This window comes from Terrapene carolina, unplaced genomic scaffold (assembly GCF_002925995.2).
Source record: "Terrapene carolina triunguis isolate 2854851 unplaced genomic scaffold, T_m_triunguis-2.0 Scaffold85, whole genome shotgun sequence".
Lineage (NCBI taxonomy): Eukaryota > Metazoa > Chordata > Testudines > Emydidae > Terrapene > Terrapene triunguis.
Window position 1 is genome coordinate 37,497,163 of NW_020664436.1, and position 23,475 is coordinate 37,520,637.

General features: G+C 41.4%; 1 protein-coding gene across 1 annotated transcript in view; it reads left to right on the forward strand.

Moving 5' to 3' along the window:
• The window catches only part of IPCEF1 (interaction protein for cytohesin exchange factors 1), a 59,869-nt gene extending 37,105 nt beyond the window's left edge, over positions 1 to 22,764 (forward strand). The window contains exons 10-12 of the mRNA XM_024201602.2: positions 2,500 to 2,872; positions 17,592 to 17,782; positions 21,325 to 22,764. Of these exons, the coding sequence (XP_024057370.2) occupies positions 2,500 to 2,872; positions 17,592 to 17,782; positions 21,325 to 21,489 (729 nt within the window). The 3' untranslated portion in view covers positions 21,490 to 22,764. The remainder of the gene's footprint in view (positions 1 to 2,499; positions 2,873 to 17,591; positions 17,783 to 21,324) is intronic.
• Positions 22,765 to 23,475: the final 711 nt, after the last annotated feature.

The window sequence follows — 23,475 nt, forward strand, 5'->3', positions numbered from 1 at the left end:
CACCCCCAGAGACGACCTGTGCCTGCCAATAGTGGGGGGACAGAGGAAGGGCAGCCAGTTTCAGCAGTGTTACTGAGCATGCTCAGTACAAGCCAAGGCGCAAGTGGGAGGGGCATGTAACCCCGATGCATCGCCTCTGCCCCCCCACTTCCAGTTTTGTGAATCTAGCCCTTCATTTCCTTTTATTTTATTTACATTTTGTTTGACATGAAATACATTTTTTTCACCTTTTTTGATTCACTGAGAATTCTGAAAAATTTCAGTTTCTGTTCAACCCAAACTGATATTTTTTTTCAATTTTTTCAGACCAGCCAGTGACTGAAAAATCATAGCTCTACTCAGGATTTTTTTTTTATCAACACTCTTTGTCTTCTGCAAAAGATTAATAATTACACCCTGTAACTGTGCTTCATTCCCCTCCCCCCCCAACTTTAAAAGGAAATAGTGCATGTTACAGCAGCATTGAATTGCAAAAGCTTGCACAGCATAATATAAAATGTTGTATTTGGTTTTTAGATATGCTGTTAATCTATGGATCATTAGTGTATTGTTAATAGGTATATTAGACTGGCCCTAAGGATATGATTGTGTGTTATGTTTGTCATGCCTAGCCAGGAGGTTTCCCTAGCAACCCAACTTCAACATTTTTCAGTGCTCTCAGTTTAGATGTTCTCTCTTCTGATCATTACAGATATCTCTCCTATTTTAGGAACACAGTGTGACGTAGTTTGCTCCCTAGAGCGGCCCCTCCTGCTCGCCATCACATACATTAGCTCCCTCATCTGGCGCACCCTCTCCTGGTAGTGCCTCTCCTGTCCTTGTCTCCACTTGTAGACCCACCCCAGTCCAGGAACTGCAGCATCCTTTTTATGACTTAGCCCTCCAGCTGCATCACTATCCTTGTTTTTCCTCTTCCGGGAGGGCAAGCAACTCCCAGTTCTATAGTTCAGCCACTTCCGCCGTGGTGAGTGGGGAGGATCCAGGCCCATCCACTATTCTGGGTCCTGGCCCAGGGACCCTATAGATAGAAGCCTTCTGCTTAACTGCTCTGGCAATACTGCTTCAATTCCCTAAGCCACTTCCCCACAGTCCCAGCACCTTCTTCACCCTCTTCTCAGGGCCTACAGCTAGCATGTCCCGGCAGCCAGTCAGGAGCTCCCACTTGCTCCCCCGGTCCCTGACAGCAACTGTTCTGCTCAAAGTGCTACCTTCCTGCAGCCCACTAAGAATACAGTCCTCTCTCCTTGGGCTCCCTGCAGCAACTGAATGTCTCATGCCCTGCATCTCCCTTTATGTAAGCCCACTGGGCCCTGATTGGCTGCTCCGTGTGCAGCCTCCCTAGGCTGCTTTTAACCCCATCCTTTCTGGTGTGGGGTGAACACCCCATCCCACATAGGAATTGCCATACTGACTCAGTGCTGTGTCCCATTGAGTCTCTGACAGTGGTCAGTACCAAATGCTTCAGAGAAAGGTGTAAGAACCCCACAGTTGGCAGATGTGGGATAATATGCTTCCATTAATTTACTTTGCATTTATCAACATTCACTTTCATCCTTTATCATGTTGCCCATTCACCTATCGTGGTGAAGTCCCTTTGAAATTCCCCTATCTTCTCTGGGTGTGGCTAACCTAAATAACTTTGTCCTCTGCAAATTTTGCTACCTCGCTGTTTCCACCCCCTTGCCTTTTTTAGTTCGTTAATAAATATATTAAACACCACCATACCTAATACAGAACCTGAAGGCACCCCACTGTTGACCTTTTGCCATGATGGAAATTAACCATTTATTCTTACTCTTTGTTTTCAGTCTTAGGCAGTTTTTGAGTCATAACAATATTTTGCCTTTCACCCATGACTTCTTACTTTCTTAAATAGCTTCTTGTGAAGGACCTTGCCTGTTGTACCTCAGACCTAGTATACAATGGGGTTTTGACCTGATTTTTGCCATTGGTGGCCAGCTATGAGTATAGTTGCACTAGTGAAACTGCCTAGTGTAGACAAGGCCTGAGACACATGTAGGACAGACACCTGTAGTCACCAGAACACAGATCATTAAAGCTGGGAGAACTAAAATCTATTGAAGTTTGAGGTACCAAGAAGACCAAATCCAAAACATAAGCATTCCACTGGTGGAGTTTTCCCCAGTTTGAAACTGGGGTAAGTCTCACTAGTGCAAATAGTGGATGTGTATGTCTATACTGGAGTTTGCACCATTGCTGCACTCCTAATGACTGGCAACCAATGGCCTTAAGCAGAAGAGGTCTCTGGTATAGACAAGGCCTTAGCTGATATTTGAAAGCCATATGCCCACATTTTCAAAAGAGAATGTGCTCTCTGGGATGTGTGAAAGTGTGTATGGGGAGCAGTTGTTGATTTGTGACCATGCACTTCTTTGCATACTTTGAAAATGTGTGAAACTGTTTCATGGGTCATTATAATAAGAAAAGAAGGAGCGGTTGGATAATTATTTTTCTCTCTCAATTTGTTCCGGAAAACAGGCTCAGCAGCAGTCCTTATTGATCTCGCCGCTATCAAGTGAAGCATCCTGTTCTCTCTCCTCCCTGGAAAGCACCATGAAGTCACAAGATTCCTCATCTTCCTTGCTAGCCAAAATGGCTCATTCGGAGAGACAGTCTTGGCTTGACATAGTTAACACGGAAGAGGTTGATCAGCCTTTATCCTTCTGTGTCCAGATTCATGCTGATGATCATCCAATGGCGGACAGTAGTGAAATGGCAGAAAGCCGGCTTCTCAAATCTAATAATGGATCTCAGAACTCTTTAGTAAGTGAAGGCACAACTTCATCAGACAGCAGCAGGGATCGCCTAACTGTGCCAGAAGATTTGATAGGAACGAAGACACTATCCAAAGGTGAGCATATCGGAGAGGCACCTCTCTGCAGGACTATAGAACATGAAATCTGCATTTTCCTCTCTTCTTTTTAATTTTTCTCTGAATAACTTGCCAGTGGAGTGTGATTGATGAGAGAATGTCTGTACAGTGCATTGAGTATATAAACTGCTGTCATGGCTGGGTTGTGGGCAGCCAGATCTAATGGTCAGAGCTAGCATCCACAGTCACGAGACAGGAGTCAAGAGTCAGGCCAGGTCAGGATACCGAGAGATCAGACGCAGGAGACAGACCTGAGATCAGAACCACAAGTCAGATGCCAGGAGTCAAGCTGAGTTGGGATGCCAGGAAGTCAAGCTGGGGGAGTGGGAGTGGGAAGCACACAGTCCAGAGCAGGGTGGATCTCAGTTGTTCAGACACCTTCCTGTTCCTGCTGCTGGCTTAAGTCAGGCCAGTGGGACTCCATCAATAGGACCTCAGGGGTGGAGCCTCAAACGGGCTGGGCTTCATGAGTCCTGGGTAAGCAGTTGTCAGCAGGCTGCCAAGGGGAGGGCTGGAGCATGGTTGCTTCTGTGAACCCTCTGGGCCAAGGTTCAAGGTCTGTGGGTTATGACATCATCCCCTCTCCTAGGGGTGCCCTCTGGGAGACATGGGTCTAGGTTTCTCAGGGTGGCTCCTATGGAAGACCTGAACCAGGGCAGGAGCGTGAATGTTCTCAGCTAGCTCTCAAGTGCGTTCCTCTGGGCCATAACCTTCCTAGTCAATCAGGTACCACAACTTACACTGCTTGACTTTGGAATCGAGGACTTTGTGGACAATATATTCCTCCTAATCTTGTACTTGTACTGGTAGGAGTGGTGACTGGAATCTATGGGGAAATGTGTTCTCAGTGTAAGGTTTTATGAGTGAGACATGGAATACAAGGTGGACTCAAGGGATTGAGGGAGTTGGAGCTCAAAGATGACCAGATTGATTTGTCACCAAATCTGGTATGGGCCAAGGAACCAGTGGTCTAGTTTCCGATACAGTCTTTTTGTCTGTCTATAGAAATTCATAGCTTTTGTCCTACGGAGTAGGTAGAGTCTTATTGCTTATGCTGGTCCATGTGCCTTTTGTAGTCCTCCTTCATCTCTTCTTGGATGTGATGGATGTGTTGTACTAGGTCCAACGCCAATGAAGGGGGGTGAGGATGTTGATAGTTGTGGGTGAAGTCAGGGGTGGTACCCATAGTTGACAAGAAGGGGCTGTGGCCTATGGTTGCATGGTCTGCATTATTATACAAGAACTCAGCATATGGTGATAGTGTAGACCAGTCATCCTGGTGATGGTTGGTGTAGCATCATAGGTATTGTTCTAGGATCTGGTTGATTCTTTCCATTTGGCCATTTGACTGAGGATGGTAGACAGAGGACAGGTGCACATTGACCCCTAATAGATGTAGGGCCTAGTGCCAGAAGTAGGCAGTGAACTGAAGCCCCTGGTCAGAGGTGGCATGATCTGGGAGTCCATTAAGATAGACTGCATTGTTTAGCCAGAGGTGGGTGGTTTCCCCTGCAAAGGGTAAACCAAAGCAGGAAATGAAGTGGGCCATTTTGGAAAAGCAATCCACCATTGTCAGAATTCTGATAGTTTTACCACAAAGTCCAAGGAAATGGCCTCCCAGGGCAGAGATGGGGTGTCCAGAGGTTGGAGGAGACCATAGGCTTTCTGGCATGGGATCATGGTGCAGGCACATGCCTGGCAGTAAGCAACAAAGATCCCTATTGCAGGGTGCATATGGGGCCACCAGAAGTACCGGATGTTAATTGTTGTGTTTTATGTCACCCCAAGTGTCCTTCCTGGGTGAAGTCTTGGCACAGTTGAAGAACAACCACTCTTGCAGGTCGAGGGGGAACATAGATGTGGTCCCTGACGAACATGATCCCCTCCTGGGTGTCATGTGTTTCTTGATCAGTAATGGCCATCTCCTCTGGTGGAACTCCAGAGACAGAGGCAGAGCGGATGAGCATCAGCAGGTCCTGGCAGTGGGTCACATGAAGGAAATTATCGGACTTGAGAATGTGGGCTGGTTCTGGACTGGGGCCTTGTGGGTTAGAGCCATACCTTTGGGGACAAAGTGTCAGCCTTGCTGTTTCTAGTTCCAGGGAGGTAGGTCAAGGTAAAGCTGAACTGGGAGAAGAATAGGGCCCAGTGGAGTTGTCGTTGGTTTATGGGCTTGGCCCTGCACTGTACTCGAGGTTCTTGAGCTCAGTAAATACATGGACTGGATGATGGACCCCTTCCAAGTAGTGACACCACTGTTCAAAGGCAGTGTTAATTGCCAAGAGCTCTTTGTCCAAGAGCTCACAGTTTCGTTCAGGCAGGGTAAGCTTCCTTAAATAGTAGGTGATGGGGTGCAGTAATTGCTTGGTTCCATGCCTCTGGGAGAGGACTGTCCCAATTGTTCAGAGGTTGCTATTCAAATTTTTGTAGCTGTACCTTTTTTGCTTAGTATACACTAATGTGATATAATCAGTTGTTTTGACAATTACTTGTATTACTAAGATTTAGTGTATACAGTATCAGGGCTTTGGAGCTGTGCTCCGGCTCCGCTCCAGCTCCATGCAAAAACCTGCAGCTCCACTGCTCCGGAGCTGCTCCACGCTCCAGCTCCAGGCTCCGCTCCAAAGCCCTGTACAGTATAGTTGTAGCCATGTTGGTCTCAGGATATTAGAGAAACAAAGTGGGTGAGGTAATATCTTTTATTGGACCAGCTTGTCTCTTGTCTCAGAAGTTGGTCCAATAAAAGAAATTACCTCACCCACCTTGTCTCTAAGATTTAGCATGATAATGCACAAGAATATTAGGAATACAATTTTTCAGAAGCAAATCTTACTAAGATGACACAATACCAACCACTAAAAACAATGAAGAAAATCTGTGAACCTTTTGGTATAATTGTCTTGTGAAGTTATAAAGGTCCCATTGGTACACTGGTTTAAAATGGCTGAACATATTTTGGAGAAAAGTAACGTTTCCTCCTCCCGCATTGTCTAGCTGGCAGCTGTCAAAAAAGGCAAAGTGCTTGTAAACTGATCCCTAGCTATTGATATTCTGTGATGGAACTCCAGAAATAGATAACTTCAACAGAGTAGTCACTATGGAAACTGAATAACCTCCGTGTTTGCTTGTGTGCATCATAACCCACTACCAAGTAATCCAATTACATACTGTACACGTCTTTCTCTCCTTCATTTGGTTGGGAGTGGGGGTGGGGTGCAGTGGAGGGGAGGGTGGGGGTGGAGAGTAAAAGCTTTTTATTGTAGCAGATTTGTGGGGGGGGGGAGTGTGAAGTCTCAGTGGCAGATAAATTTCATGGTGTTTCAGCTATGAGATTTGAGAAAATCAGGGATTCAGCTTGAGATGAGCATATTGGAAGGAATATAATGCTGGTTCTGAGGCTCATCAAGCAGGACCTTCCCACTGCAGATAGCTAATAGGGATGTGTCTGAACCCTGTGAGTACATTAGCAAAGCACAGGCAAGCCAGATGTAAATATACTCTATTCAGAGCAAGCAACAACAGAATGAAAGGATTGTTTTAATCAGTGAATAAATATACCATGGCTTGAAGACTTGTTAATGCAACGAGTATTGGTTCTTCTCTGTACATGTACTGCACCGCTGCTCTTACATACCCTTCTGCCTGAGATAGGATGTAAGGGGCAAGGTCCCAGCTTATATTGCTGCTCCTTGAAGGCCCAATACTCCTATTGCCTAATGGACTGAACCGTTGTAACCAGAACAATTATAGAGTTGATGAATATTCTGGCTTTGAAACATTCAGCTCCATGCACACGCCTCCCTCTTCACTCTTGAGGGAAGAGAAATAACCTGTCACACAATCTACGTTGAGGCCCTTTGGCAAAGGGAAGAACCAGAATGGAATTTCTAACATGGTGGCATGTAGGACCTAGGTGAAAGGTTTCCAGAACTGATGAATTCTTTGGTTATCAACAGCCAGGAAAAAGGATCTACATGGGGAAAATCCTGACCTACAGGGAGGGAGGAGTATCTCTGACTTTGTAGGAAGGGCTATGCAGGAAAGAAGGGGGCCTGGTGGGTAAAGGGTTCCATAACCCAAAATGAGACCTTCCAATTGCAAATCCCAACATCAGGTTAGTTGTATATACATTGCTTGTTTGTCTTCAGCTGAGTTTAGCCTGATGTTTTGCCATTTGCTATTAGGCTTGTGTGCACCATGGATGACTATATATGTGAAGAAAAAAAATGGGATAAAAACAGATTTAAACAGTTATTTTAAACCTGGGGGAATGTGCAAAACTAAACAAGGACTTTTGCTCTACTGATATCCTGGCAAGAGAAAAAGAAACACAGCAACACCAGTTTAAAAAATGTTTTGCTGCAAAGAAAACCAACTGTATAATAATGAGCTGATAAGAATAGGAACAAGCAACAGTAAATTTATGAAATACAATCCCAGCTACACCTACTATGTGATACACCTTTGGAGATAGAATTCAGTAGACCCCAAAACATATACTGGGTCATAGTAAATATCATGATTAAGAAGTAACGTTACATGGACACAGGAAAACGGAAATGAAACAAACCCATTCTCACTTTTTAAAATGGCTATGTCCTTAAGAGAAGCAAAGGATTCAGTTAAGTGTTCAGACTCGAATTATTATTCAAACTGAAATGCTGAACGTTTTGAGACTTGCACAGCACTTTTAAATAGTAGTAGTAGTATTAAATCCACTGCTCTGTATTTTGAGGAAGGTTCAGATATTGTAGAGATGAGTGTGGTACAAAACCCTAGATAAGAGAGAAGACGGAGGGGACTATTTTCTGTAGAGAGATGTAACAGGTTTCTCACTCTGAAATAGGAAGTTGATTCCATCATCTGCTTTTTATAGAAATTAATATTGCAGGATTGTTGCCTGCTGTACATAAGACAAAGGAATCAAAACTCCACCTGGCATAAAGAAACAGAGAAGTAAACACCAGTCAGTTAAGAATATAAACAAGTATCTGACTATGTGCTCTGTATCCAGGGGTTTCTCTTACCTTCTCCCTGGCAGCAAGATACACTCAATAACCAATCCCTATAATTTTTATTTCTTTTGGCAACTGTTGGAACAAATTGCCTGATTATGACCATCACCACAAATAATAATAACAACAAAGAAAGAAAGGAAGCAGAAGATATTGAAACATTGCTACAAGAGAATGGGAACATTTATTTATATTTATCTAGGTTTCTTCTACAACAGCAATAACATCCTTCTTCCTGAGGATTTACGGCCAGCTGAAGTTAATGGCCTAAAGCTTAAGGAAAGAAATTCTTCCGGCAAATGATTCTCATGCTGGTTCTTCTGTTGTTTCATTTTAGCCAGTAACATTTGATGATCTGTGTCATGCTCATAATTAGAGATGGTGCAAAACTGGCGCCTGTTCTTCAAACTCCTTGAACTTTGGCAGGGGTGGCTCTGTGGGAAGGAATTTGTTAATGAGATCTGGATCTGAACAGTTCCTGGTTTTCAGAGTTGACATTCTCTTCCCTTGGTTTAACCCATCTCTGCTAATAATGCCATGGGCCAGATTCTCTACTATGCCTTGACCCCCTTTTCCTGCTCTGACTGTATAAAGGGGTAAGATTCTGGCTGTAGCTAACCAACAGAGTTCTCTTGGTGGAGTTCTGCTTCAGGAGAGAATCTGGTGCTGCATGTGGAAGGTAGCCCTGTAGGTGGACGTGGCTAACCTTAGCTTTATTTTGATGATAATTCTGATAGATGTAGAAAAGGATCAACGTTTTAAAGTGAAAATTTACCTATACATTTTTCAGAACCTTGCAAATGAGCTTTTAACTGTGCAACTCCTTGTCAGGTCTCAGTTCTTTAAAAATTGATTCAGTTCTGAACCCAAAGTACAAGTGGGTAAATGGCCTGGTATTTAATGTTTGTAATGACATGTCTTCCCTGTTTTTTCTGTCTCTCCCTTTTACAGAGTTGAGTTTTGCAGCTCTGCATTCACTGGGACTAGTATGTTTAATCTATGCTTTTAAGTAAATTATTTCCCAGTTTCTTTTGTCTGTGGCTTTGAGGGAGCTGTAATTAACTTCCCAGGAACATCATCAAAATCTTGAAACAGGACTTTTTTAAAAAAATGAACAATAAGATTTTGAGTCTCCCTGGTTTCCTCTTAACCACAGGTTCCATGTCTTCTATTACCATAAAAGCAGACAGTGGAATCCCACAGACATAACTGGGAAAGGAGACGAGATGAGAGAGAGAGAGAGAAAGAGAGCCACAAGATGGTGACGCAGAGTTCTCTTTTCTTTTTTTTTCAATTTCTCCCTCCGATCTCTTTTCTCTTTTCTGTGAACCTTGACACCAAGATATTTGGGGCATTGTGATAGCCACAAGCAGGGCTGGATTAACTCTCCTGTGGGCCTGAGGCTATTAGATTTTGTGGGACCCCGTCCGAGGGGATGCAGGCTCTGGGAGGGAGTTTGGGTGCAGGAGGGGTGTGGGCTCTGGGAGGGAGTTTAGGTGAGAGAGGGGATGTGGGCTCTAGGCTGTGGTAGGGGGTGGGGGTTCAGAAGGGTGCCAGGGGTTGCCCCTTACCTTGGGTGGCTCCCGAAAGCGACCGGCACACCCCTCTGGCAGCGGCTCCTAGGAGGGGTGGCACAGGGGATCTCTGCGGCATGTCGTTGCCCTCAGGCACCGCCCCCACAGCTCCCATTGGCCGCAGTTCCCAGGCAATGGGAGCTGCAGAGTTGGTGCTTGGGGCGGGGACAGCGTGCAGAGACACCCTCCCCCCACTCCCGGGGCCGCAGAAATGTGCCAGCCGCTTCCAGGAGCGGCGTGGAGCGAGGGCAGGCAGGAAACCTGCCTTAGCCCCGCTGCACCACTGGTGGTGGCTGGGGCCCCCGGGCTCTTTTAAATCACCCGGGCCTCCAGGCAATTGTCCCCCTCCTCTGTCGGCGGGCCTGTTGCCTTAGCCTGAGGCCCTGGGCTGCAGCCCCTAAAGCCCTTGCATTAATCCGGCCCTGGCCACAAGCAATAGCTGTGTGCAGCAGAGGAGAATGAGGATGCAGCAGATAGATTACTTGGTTTGTCTATCTGACATTATTGGCAAGATGTGTGATCTGGTATTTAGGGGAATGGAGAACAAGTAGTTGAGTGTCTTGATTCTGTTCCCTTTTCTGCCACTTCCTCCCTCTGTAGCAATGGGCAAGTCGCAATCTCTTTCGGCCTCAATTTACTCACCTATGTAGCAGACATAATGCCTTCAGAAGTGTTGTGAGGCTTAACATACCAATGTTTGTAAACTGCTGGGGGATCCTTGCTTGAAAGATGCTGTAAAACTGATCAGTGTGGTATGATCATCAGTAACATCCTACAATTTAGAAGCCTGTAGCTAACGATGCCAGACAAATGGAAAAGTACATAACAGCTGTATTTCTTCTCTATTAATCTTCACCATTTCACTTTATTCCCAGTCCCTCTGCAGCTGCTGGGAGAAAAATGAGCATGTTTGTATCATCCACTTCTGAACTGAAAAATTTGGATGAGATAAAGAAGTGCTGCAGTTGCATTTCTATGGCTTAACTTGCATGGTTTAGAGAGAATACACATATTCTGAAGGGCAGGGGTAGAGAAAATACTAATTTGTGATGAGTTATGAAATAAGTTGCTAGAGATGAATAACAACTTGACCTGAATTTGGCTAGATGAGCCAGTTGGAAGGATGAAGATCAGAGAGGTTCTAGAGAAAGCTCACCTACCCAAACTCTTCAGCACTTTGCTGCTACAGTAGAACCTCAGGGTTATGAACACCAGAGTTACAAACTGACGGGTCAACCACACACCTCATTTGGAACCGGAAGTACACAATCAGGCAGCAGCAAAGACAAAGAAAAAAAAAAGGCAATGTTAAATGTAAACTACTTAAAAAATAAAGGGAAAGTTTAAAAAAAAAAAGATTTGCCAAGGTAAGGAAACTGTTTCTGTGCTTGTTTCTTTTAAATTAAGATGGTTAAAAGCAGCATTTTTCTCCTGTATAGTAAAGTTTCAAAGCTGTACTAAGTCAATGTTCAGTTGTAAACTTTTGAAAGAACAACCATAACAATCTGTTCAGAGCTATGAATATTTCAGCGTTACAAACAACCTCCATTCCCGAGGTGTTCATAATTCTGAGGTTCTACTGTACATCATCAGAACAAACCCCATTTGGGTGTCACAATATAGATGACTCAGACATGGGAGACTGAGTGATGTGTACTCTCTGCATATCCTTTCACTGTCTGACCCAAAGTAAACATATTGCAATGATACAATAATACACCCAAGATTGCTCAAGCTTTATATGAACTATTGAATTCACTGGGCCCTAAAACATCTGTTCACAAAGCTCATGAGAATTGGCTTCCTTGTGAGATTTCTTATGCTTCCTGCTTCTGTTTGGAATAGAAATGCTGAGTTGCTCTTGTGATATACTGTATCAGTACTCTGTTTCCAGTCATGGATGGAACCAGAAGCACTAAGCTGAAAGATAGAAAATAACTTGTGACTACATCACATTATTTGAACCAGAGTCACCAACTTTCAGATTTCCCCGGAGGTGCTCGACTCTCACTCCACCCCTTCCCCCAATGCCCCACCCTCACTCCGCCTCTTCCTGCCCCTGCTCCTCCGCCTCCCGCCCCAGCACCTCCTGCCCGCTGCTGAACAGCTGATCAGCAGGGCCCGCTTGTAGGTTCTGAGCACCCACTATTTTTTTTCTGTGGGTACTCCAGCCCCGGAGCACCCATGGAGTCAGCGCCTATGATTTGAACTTCAGAAAAAGTTCAGTTGCAGGTCAAGGTTTGGGTCAGTGCTTACTTTATCACAACCATCCAACCTTAATTTTTCCCTAATATTTTTATGGAAACAAAACTACAATTTGTGTCGTCTTGTTTTCTGACATGACAAAACGCTTGTGAAACACTTCAAAGTTGATAAGCACTGTCCAAGTGCTAAGTATTTTTTATTATCACAAATTGTTTATTGGACTTGTTGAAACACCTAATTGACATATTAAAATGAGGTATTTCAAAAGCGTGGACCACATCTGAAAAGTGAGTGTCTTGTGGACAACTCCTTTACCATTTATAGTCACCTGGATCACTTCTCACATTTGCAATCGCATAGCATTGAATATGAAGCATTGAGTAAAACCTTCAAGACCACAAAGCATTGGGCTTTGCTTCTGGGGAAGGGTTGCTCAAAAGGCAAGCTGCTGAGGTCAGAACTACAAGCCAGGCAGGAGTCAAATCTGAAATCTTCTGATCTATAGACAGGCATGTTATCTATTGATAACTACAGGATTTGTTTACAAAAGAGAAATATTAGGCAAGTATTTACTTAGTTATTTTTAACTGTTCCGGTGGCAACTCTTCTCCTTGGTTATAGCTCCTGGTTAATGAGCAACTGGAAACAAAGAACATCATGTGACCAGTCCACCAGTGCTCCACATACCATGGTCAACAGAACCCTGTTTTAAACCATTTTCTAAAATTCCATTTAGATTCTACACTGTTGCTACTTTTATTCACCTGAGCGAAACAGCTTCGTATTTTAACATTCTATGTAAAATCTACTGACTCTGACCCACCTCTTTTGGGAAAAAAATCTTTAATTCTGCAGTTTTGAAAGGCTTTGGAAGTGGAATTCAAAATTCTGGTCTAGGGTGACCAGATAGCAAGTATGAAAAATTGGGATGGGGAGGAGGGGGGTAATAGACACCTATATAAGACAAAGCCCTGAATATCAGGACTGTCCCTATAAAATCAAGACATCTGGTCACCCTATTCTGTCTGTCCTTTGAAGTGCTAGTCACTTGGGAGCTACTGTATGGAGTTACTTGGGAGCTGCTGTGTTGAGTTTTTGGCCATAAGGAAATCCTCCCTTCTTGTATCATAAGGTTTAAATTGAGAAAATAGGCAGGTAGGATGAGAACACAAGTTATTGGGCTCAGTGGAATGGTAAATGAGTGACATTTAATAGTCTGTTAGATTTAGGAGGTTAGACTAGATGATCTAATGGTCCTTTCTGGCCTTAACTGCTACGAATTGATGAAGTGATTTAATTAAATGTGAATTTTCATCAGCTCATTGTCATATAGGCTCTGAGATAAATAGCTGGTTTTGGCCTTCGACCATGTGAGTGTTTTAGTAGCAAGTTGAGAATCTTTCCAATTGGATTGTTTTGTGGAGGCGATGGAAAGGGGAATTGATCAAAAAGAGTTTGAAAGTTGTCTGGTTGGCCTAGGAATTAGTGCTCTGTGTTGCCACATAAAATACCCTGATGATTATTAATTATTTATTATTATTATTAAGAATAGTAATTTTGCTCTATGAGATGTCAGCATGCAGAAATCAGAAGAGGTGTGTTCATGGATGGCATGTCTCATGCTCCTCAGTGGCCCTTGTAGTGCATTGGTGGTCATCATTGAGTAGCTCCAAAAGAAAGTCTTGTGTAAGAACATAAGAAAGGCCATACTGGGACAGACCAATGGTCCATCTAGCCCAGTATCCTGTCTTCTGACAGTGGCCAGTGCCAGATGCTTCAGAAGGAATGAACAGAACAGGTAATCATCAAGTGATCCATCCCCTGTTGCCCATTCCCAGTTAGAGGTTTAGGGACACTCAGAGCATGGTGTTGCATCCCAACCAATCCTGGCTAATAGCCATTGATGGACCTATCCTCCATGAACTTATCTAGTTCTTTTTTGAACCCTACTCCCTAATTAGTGTGTTTTGGGCTGTGGCTTGAAGCTAATAAAATAAAATTCCATTTATTTTTTGTCTCCTGAGTTGCTTATACACCTGATAATTGTTACCTTCACTCTGAAATTGAATGTCACATTTACGATCCCAATATGTCATGTTACCAACAAAGCCAACCCTGCCATGAGCAGAAATCCACTTTTGAACCAAATGCAGCTGCTTCTTCCAAAGTAAACAGTATGAGCCAGCAATTTTCAGGAAATATTACTGCCGTGTATTATGCCTAGCACGTGCAATTTTTTTTCTGTTTCCTGTAGCTTGTTAAATATACAGCAGTTGCTTCCCCCTCCCCTCAAATATTGTATCAAAGCCATAAGCTATATTTAGTTCCAGTCAAGGTACAGTCAGTCTGTTTATATTTGTAAAGTAATGTAAAAATGCCTGATAACCCACACACGCCTTGAGCACTGGAAACACAAATATGTGTAAAGTATCATAAAGCTAAAGTTTTCTCACTATAGCCAAAGGGTTTTAAAAAGCATTGTGGGGAGGGGGAAAGAGAGCAACATTTTCTAGAACGTGGGAAACATCTTTTATACTGCTTCAACATTTTGTGCCTGAGCCACTGCCCATTGAAGTCAATGGAAAGATTCCCATTCACTTCAGTGGATACAGGATGAGGCCTTTAGACATTATGGTCATGGGTGCTATAGGAAAACCTTACAAAGATATTCTTAGGATCAAATCTTGGCTCTTAGCCAACTCTATGATTCTTTGATCTCCCTTAGTGCTGCTCTCTAATGGCAAGTGTCACTTAAGAACCTGTACGACATAGGCTTATAAAAGAAGCGTGTGACACAGTGGTGGCTTCCATTTACCTTTTCCTTAAAATATTTACTGTGGAGATCCAAGAAGATGGCTCACTCTGGGCAGTATTAATTAATCCTTTCCTTGGAGAGGTTAGGGCAGTCATAATGTGAAGGCTCTTTTGTATAAAGGAGAGAGAGTGTGTGTGTTGGGGGGAGTGGGGGGGAAGATGGGTGGGACCTGTTCCTTCAGACAAGAAAAGACAGTTTGGTAGGATGAAAGGAAAGGATTAATTTCACTTTTTAATTTACTTCAGTTTATAAAATATTCTGATCAACAAAATTCAGTTGGCACATAGGTGGCCATTTTTTTTTAAAAAAAAGCAGTGAACTAAAATTGAATGTTATACCACTGCCAGCTAAAGGACCCAATATCACTGAAAGAAACAATAAACCCAGGCCTTTTTCCTGAGAGATTATGTGGGCTAGATGAGCCTAACCTGTGTAGCTTGTAGTATGAGCTGATGACCAAAAATCTCTGGCCTTGTCAAACCAGCAGCAAAATGAGTCCTACAGTCAAGATTCCCATATTGAAAATGCCTTTTTACAAGACCTGTCAAGTGCTTAAAAAAATTAATCGTCATTAATCCCGCGATTAAAAAAATTAATCACGATTAATCGCGTGATTAAAAAAAATATTTGTGATTAATCACACTGTTAAACAATAATAGAATACCATTTATATAAATATTTTTGGATGTTTTCCACATTTCAAATGTATTGATTTAAATTATAACACAGAATACAAAGTATACAGTACTCACTTTATATTTATTTTTATTATAAATATTTGCACTGTAAAAATAAAAGAAATAGTATATTTCAATTCACTTAATACAAGTACTGTAGTGTAATCTCTTTATAATGAAAGTTGAACTTACAAATGTAGAGTTATGTACAAAAAAATAACTGCATTCCAAAATAAAACAATGTAAAACTTTAGAGCCTACAAGTCCATTTAGTCCTAGTTCTCGTTCAGCCAATCGCTCAGACAAACAAGTTTGTTTACATTTGCAGGAGATAATGCTGCCTGCGTCTTGTTTACAATGTCACCTGAAAGTGAGAACAGGCATTCGCATGGCACTGATGTAGCCGGCGTTGCAAGATATTTACGTGCCAAATGCACTAAAGATTTATATGTCCTTTCATGCTTCAACCATCATTCCAGAGGACATCAGTCCATGTTGATGATGGGTTCTTCTCTATAACTATCCAAAGCAGTGCAGACCAGCATATGTTCATTTTCATCATCTGAGTCAGGTTCGGGTTCTGTAGTTTCTGCATTGGAGTGTTGCTCTTTTAAGACTTCTGAAAACATGCTCCACACTCCGTCCCTCTCAGATTTTGGAAGGCACTTCAGATTCTTAAATCTTGGGTCAAGTGCTGTAGCTATCTTTAGAAATCTCACATTGGTACCTTCTTTGCGTTTTGTCAAATCTGCAGTGAAAATGTTCTTAAAACGAACAACATGCTGGGTCATCATCCAAGACTGCTATAACATGAAATATATTGCAGAATGCGGATAAAACACAGAGCAGGGGACATACAATTCTCCCCCAAGGAGTTCAGTCACAGATTTAATTAATGCATTATTTTTTTAATGAACATCATCAGCATGGAAGCATGTCCTCTGGAATGGTAGCCAAAGCATGAAGGGGCATACGAATGTTTAGCATATCTGGCACGTAAATACCTTGCAATGCCAGCTATGGTCTCACTTTCAGGTGACATTGTAAATAAGAATCAGGCAGCATTATCTCCCGTAAATATAAACAAACTTGTTTCTCTTAGCGATTGGCTGCACAAGCAGTAGGACTGAGTGGACTTGTAGGCGTTAAAGTTTTACATTGCTTTGTTTTTGAGTGCAGTTATGTAACAAAATTTGTAAATTGCACTTTCACAATAAAGAGATTGCACTACAATACTTGTATGAGGTGAATTGAAAAATATTGTTTCTTTTATCATTTTTACAGTGCAAATATTTGTAATAAAAATAATGAAGTGAGCACTGTACACTTTGTATTCTGTGTTGTAACTGAAATGAATACATTTGAAAATGTAGAAAAACATCCAAAATATTTAATAAATTTCAATTGGTATTCTATTGTTTAACAGTGTGATGAAAACTGCGATTAATCGTGATTAATTTTTTTAACTGCGATTAATGTTTTTGAGTTAATCGCGTGAGTTAACTGTGATTAAGTGACAGCCCTGCTTTTTACTAACCTTCAGTCATCTAAACCTGGCACATATTAATTGTTGCGCCTTCATATTAAATAGTGTCTTTAAAAATTTACCTTTTATCCAGGGCTGCTTTTGTCCTATCTTTCTGCTTAATTCCCAGCTGTTCTCTCCTTCTCCCAAATGTCCCCATCTAGAGGAGATGGTGCTGCACCTAGAAAGCTGTCAGACTGAAAGGAATAATTGAAACACTCTTAAACAAGGATTCATTGTGAAAGTTCCATGAGGAATTCTGTGCCACAGTCAGTGTATGAAATTTGGCAACTATATGTAATGTGACCATATGTCCTAGTTGTTCATACATAGTCCCAGCATCTCGGAAACTTCTTTCGTGACTCCTGAAATGCCCTGTTTTTTTATTCCCTCAATCAAATATTTTTGGTTGTGTGTTTAAAAACTACAAAATGTTAGTTCAAGATATGCTGCTGTATCAAACAGAATTTGCTCTGTGTTTTCTAGGAACAGAGAGAGACCAGTGGAACAAGTGTTCAAGGTGATGAACAGTGTTTGGAGTGAAGGGAAAAGCTGAATGAGAGTAGATTCCATCAAAGCTTCTTTTTGCTCAAAGTGAATGTTGTTAACACTTGTTCAGAGTTACATAATAAAGACATTCAGAACACAAAATAGCCCTTCACTTCAAGAAATAGACTTGTCACTGTTGAGACAGAAGCTGGAAGTATCAATACCAGCACTTACTTTTTTGTTTTTGTCATATGTATGTTACTGAAAAATTGCCATCTGTTTTTATTTTGAAAATATAGTCCCTTTAACATTGTTAAAATCCTGTTAATTGAATCCAGCATCACTGTAACTTGCTATCATAGTCACATTCTTATTTATTATTATTCTTTTCTTTATAGAACAGGCAAAATGCTCCGAAGATGAAATGGAGCGACTTTACAAGTCATTAGAACAAGCAAGTTTGTCTCCCATCGGGGACCGTCGACCTTCAACCAAAAAAGAGCTCAGAAAGTCCTTCGCCAAACGGAGCAAAAACCCCTCCATGAACGAGAAACTCCACCAAATCCGAATGCTGAATAGCACATTAAAGGTGAGGTGTTACCAGGGGTAAAGTTCCAGCCTAAAAAGAGGGGAAACAGTTTGAATTGAAAAAGAAACAATCCTAAACTTCACCCAAATCTCAAAGTGAATGTTGTTCAGTTAAGTCTTTGAAATAATGTTTCACTTTCTCCTGCCTCTGTGTTTTGTGGCTATATTTGAAAGTGGAAGCAATAGTTCAGGTCTTGCTGTAGTTCCAGCCTGATTGGAGAAGGTGTCAGGAATTTATAAGAGATCATATTGTAGTCAGTTGTAAAATTCACACTTTCAGTGGGTGTTTGGTGAGTGCACTGAATGGGGCAGCCTCAAAGGAGGGAGAGCAGAAAAAGTACACGATGGTAATGGACAAACAAATGATCCTTAGCCAAGAAAGTTTTCCTTAAGGGATTACTGCAGAATGCACAGGATGTGCTAAAGCTATTTTAAGGGCCTCTTGGAACTAAAATAGTTTTAATAACACAGGCATCCTGCTTTCATGTTGGAATCTTACCATGGGCAGAGGATGAGAGGGTTTCTCAGAACATTCCCTGGAGGGTCTGAGAGATAGATAGACTTTGCGATGCTCTGATGGATAGGAATCACTTGGAGCCTCATTTGTGTCTCATGGAATTTCTAGTCCTGTTTCTGGGTGCTACTGGAAGAGAGAGAGAGAAAAAAGTTATTAATATAAAATTAAATTGTAAATAGAGAGATTTGAATGAACATTAAAAAAGTTGCCTTCCCCATCCTCTTGCTTTTTTGTCACTAGAAGTATCTTACCTCAAATGTTTTTACTTAGCTTTAAGTCATGTCTACTCTGGAGAAATTTATAAAGAGATTTCTCACTGGTATTAATGCCAAATCAGCTGTTCTGAGACTCATAATAATCCATTCTTCTATAGCATCTGCGGTCTGAGGATCTCATCATTAATGAAGTAAGCCCCACCACACACTTGTAAGATAGATAAATAGTATCCACACTTTACAGGTGAGGAAACTGAGAGACAGAAAAACGTTACATGGCTTTTCCAGTGTAATGTGTATCACCAGTAAAGGAAAGAACAGAACCGCTTAATGCCAAGTGGATTGGTAGCTCACATCTTAGTGTTAAATCTTCAGATTGGGATAATGGTGAGTTGGGGATAAAAGCTTTAGTGCTATTAGAGTTTTTGTTTATTTCCTAAGGGGATTCACATCCCTCTGGGAAAATAAATGAGTAAATCATGGATCTGACAATGGATGGCACTCTTTATAACTTCCGACTTTTTTGTTTTGATCTAACACTAGTTGAATATGGAAAGATAATTTTCTTGGATACTTTTCTTAATGCAGAAAATATGGGTTCTGCTATATTCAAACCAGGAGGTTGGAGTGTCAACAAAAGAAATATGGCATTAGAGAATTTCACACGGAGACACATAGAATTCTTTAAGCAATGCTGTTTACATTAGCTAGTGTGAAAGGCACTTTCTCATAGTAAGGAAAATGCCAAACTCTGCATCAGTAGAAAAGTATGCTTTTAAAGTAATTTCTTTTTAATATTATATGAAGCAGGACATAATTAACCCTGCATAATCTATTGGAAATGCAGAACTCAGGGAAGTCTTACATCTGATCCATATTTGCTGTGCTTTGACTAAACCTTTATGAGCTTAAAGCAGAGTGATTTATGAACATACCGAAGCTGACTGGGATTCTTAGTTTGGACTTGCTACTCCACATCTCTAGCAATGAATCATTGCTGCTGCCATAGTATATCATTAGCAAAACATACTTCGGATGGCTAGGAAGAGAGGGAAGCTGTGTGCAGAGTGTTTCACATGCTAAATGAATGGGGGAAATTAGTCTTTTCTCCAGAGATATGGAAGAAAGATCCACAAAATAAGAAAATTTCCCCATTGGGGAAAAAAAAATCCCCTCTTCTACTTTACCAGCACGTCTTTGTTTCTCTGTCCTGTGCCTTGTGCTGTCCTCTTATAAAGGTTGCCAGCTAGACATAGGGTTGAACCTGAGTAATCTGCCTTTTTAATAAGCTGTCCAGTTCCAGTTGGTTCAAGAAGCACAGATCACAGAGGTCAGGCCTTCCGGGAAAGTTGTTGAGGCTATGGGTCAGGATCACTTTTGTGCATAATTCTTGGGGGTCAAGAAAGCTCTGGGCCCACTTACCCACCTTTACTTCCCCACTTACTCTCTGTCTCATCCTCCTTGCTCTGACCTGGAAACCTTCTCTGTCTTACTTTTGCCTTTCTTCCGTAATGACCCTTGCCTGAGGCTGACTAGAGGTGCTTGACATAGGTCAGTGGAGGGGTCCGCTGCCTCACATACATAGTTTTTATTATTTTTTTCTACCCAGAATGGGTATTTGCTTATCCCTTCTTATTATAACACTAGAATTTCATCTCATGGGGCTGTTTAACAGCAGAGGCCTGCTCCGAGCATATGCCAGAGGGAATTGGCCACTTTTGCAGTTAATTTGTCTCAACAGAGGCTTCTGCCCGGAGCTGGCATAGTTAAATGATGATTGGTGGAGAACCATTTCAGTTCAGATCCCTTTGTCCTTACCCTACAATTACTAAGAACATTTTGTTGACGTCTACGTGTCCATAGTTGAAATCCAGTATCACCACTTGGAGGAGCCCTGTGTGCCTGGGACACACTAAAAGGATAGTAAGATACCGTAGACCTGGAAAAGGAAAATGGAGCTCTGCAATAGAAAACATAAGAACATAAGAGTGGCCATACTGGGTCAGACCAAAGGTCCATCTAGCCCAGTATCCTGTCTTCTGACAGTGGCCAATGCCAGGTGCCCCAGAGGGAATGAACAGAGCAAGTAATTATCAAGTGATCCATCCCCTGTCGCTCATTCCCAGCTTCTGGCAAACAGAGGCTAGGGACACCATCCCTGTCCACCTTGAGGTGTTTATTCTCCATGTACTGATGTCTCTGCTCACATCCTCTGTGAGGGCTGAAGCTGAGATCTCTGGGCCTAAAAATGTGAGCCTCTACATACTGAGCTAAAGGAACTGGGTGCATTAACTTAAAAGTAGTAGCAGCCTTGTAAACCTCCCTATGTGGTCTAGCCACTAGAGTGGGACAGATAACTACCCTATGTGAGTATGGATTACATCTAAATGGAATATGTCTAGGACTTAAAGTAGGGTATTTACAATGTGGGAAGGGAGTGTTTTTCAGGAAAGTCAAAAACTATGTCTGAATTGCAGTAATTGCTGCTGCTGTTACCAGTTTTTTTTAAATTAAGCATTTTTGTAAAATGATGTGAAAAGTGATCAGTTCTTCATGTAACTCTTCTCTTGAGCTTTTGTGAAAAATCTGGTATATTTTAAATATCCAGGTATAAACAGAACCGTAACTTCAATTGGAAGAAACTTTTGCCATGGGCTGTGTTTTAAAATTCCCATACTCAAAAAGGGAATCACATTGCCAAAATGAGCAATTTGCCAGCTTTATGTTCAGACAGTTTTTATTAAGGGAAATACGGTGTACAGTTTGTATGAAATATATATATATTTATTAACCCTCTTGATTTCCTACTAGTGTAAAGAGCATGACCTGGCCATGATTAACCAATTGCTGGAGGATCCGGAGCTGACAGCAAGGAAGTATAGAGAATGGAAGAATACAAACACAATGTTGATCCAAGAGATCTATCAGCAGCAGGATGCCCTGGCTGTGCCGGGAGGGAATAGCAAGGAGCCATAGATGAATCTACCACCTTTCTTTAATTGAAAACGCTATCTGAGGACAGTGGAACCTGCAGTACATGACAGGATTCCTCCCTGTCCCTCTTTACCTACTGATGCTTTAAGCTACTACAGTTTCAGGTTTTGTTTTTTCCAAGTGCTTATCTCTTCCCTTTTAAAAGGAAAACAACCCATTCGCCAAAGCATTATTTCCTCTCTCCAAACTCATTTCATACCAATAAAATGGAACCCCAAAATTAAAAAAATATGCCCCCTTTGGGCACATGTCTGAGGCAAACATTATCTGAAGCAGAGAGGAAATGGATTGACATTCAAGAATGGCTGATCTTTCGTCAGAGGTAAACCAAGCACACAAAGACCTGAAAGTCACAGAGGAATGTACATATTGTAGATACTAGACCTTCGGGGTCATTTTATTCATGTAACCTATTGATGGAAGGAACTTTTTTAAAGCTATGATAATGCTAACAGGATACAATCCTCTCTCCTACCACTTGTCTCTTCAAGATAACTACAAATAAGAACTTTTATCTCTACTTACACTTGTTTTGACTGCATTACTGTTTAAACAGTGGCAACTAGGATAATTATTATGCATACATCTGAATTTTAAATAATTTTCAAGGCACCCAGTCAGTGGACACCATAAACATTTCCTAATTGTGTACGGACAAGATCAAGATGCTGTTTTCCTACATCATCTGGAGAGGGTCCCTTAATGTGTGTTGGTGACAAATAAATTTGTTCTGCAATGCAGAAACTCTGTCTCATCAAGTTTCAACTTTTCTTATGGAATATAGGACTCAGTAAAGGACAATTTTCTGCTTACCTATTTTTGACAGTAGTGAATACGTAAAGTACAAGTTTATCTTGAATTCATATTCATAATAATAGACCTTATATAGCGCTTTTAATCAGTAGAACACAAAATGCTTTACATAGGAGGTCAGTATATTATCCCCATTTTACAGATGGGGAAACTGAGGCACAGGACAGCAGTGATTTGCCTGATGACACTCAGCAGGCAGTGGTGGAGCTGGGCAGATCCAAACATATAAAACATAGTTGCTTATATATTTTTTAATATGTGTCACTTTATGGCTTACGTGAATGTGTGACCATGTACTGTATATATTTTTATTTATATATTTATGTACTGTACATTTCCTACTGTAAAAAGGACCACATGTTATAGATGAGATTGTTTATCTGTTGATTTCAAGAGAAATGCCTGCTCAGTCTTCATACCCAAATATAATTAATATAAATTTATATATTCATATCATTCCAAAGTTACGGACGCATTGGGAGTTGCATTTGTAAGCTTTATTTTAACTACCTTGCTTCTACTTTTTGATCTCGGGGTGAGATTTGTTTAAAAATTTCACTGTATAGTCTAGGGTTGGAAAATATTTTACTGTAAAATTTCATAACCACAGGTGGCATAGTTTTGATTAACATTCTAGTTAATCAAAAATTAACACTTACATTGTTTTGCTGCAAAGTGGCATAATTTTCAGCCTTAGGTTTCTCAGCACAGGATACGCGTTTGAACTCCCAATTGGGCCATGTGCAGTATAGTTTGATTTGCACATTTCAGCATATATGACTTTGTAAAGTCACTGAGTTTTAAGAAATAATCCTCCTTATTAAATGGATCCCCATCACAGGAACTAGCATTTAAAGATATACACCCAAATACTCTGGTGTGAAGGAGATGCACTCCAGTTAGCCAGTGTGTAAAAATGTTCTTAAGAGTTTTTGGACTCATCTAGCTTTAAACAGAATACACTATAAATACCAAAAATCAGAGATATGCAGATATTGACCTACCTGTATGTATAGTGTGGGTTACTAGAATTTTGATTATGAAAACGAATATTAACCATCTTCACTGGAACAGATTGGCTCTCCTCCACTTGCTTAGCAATCAGTTTTAATTGCTTGGAATTATTTCATTACTAAGCAATTAATGTTTTAAGAT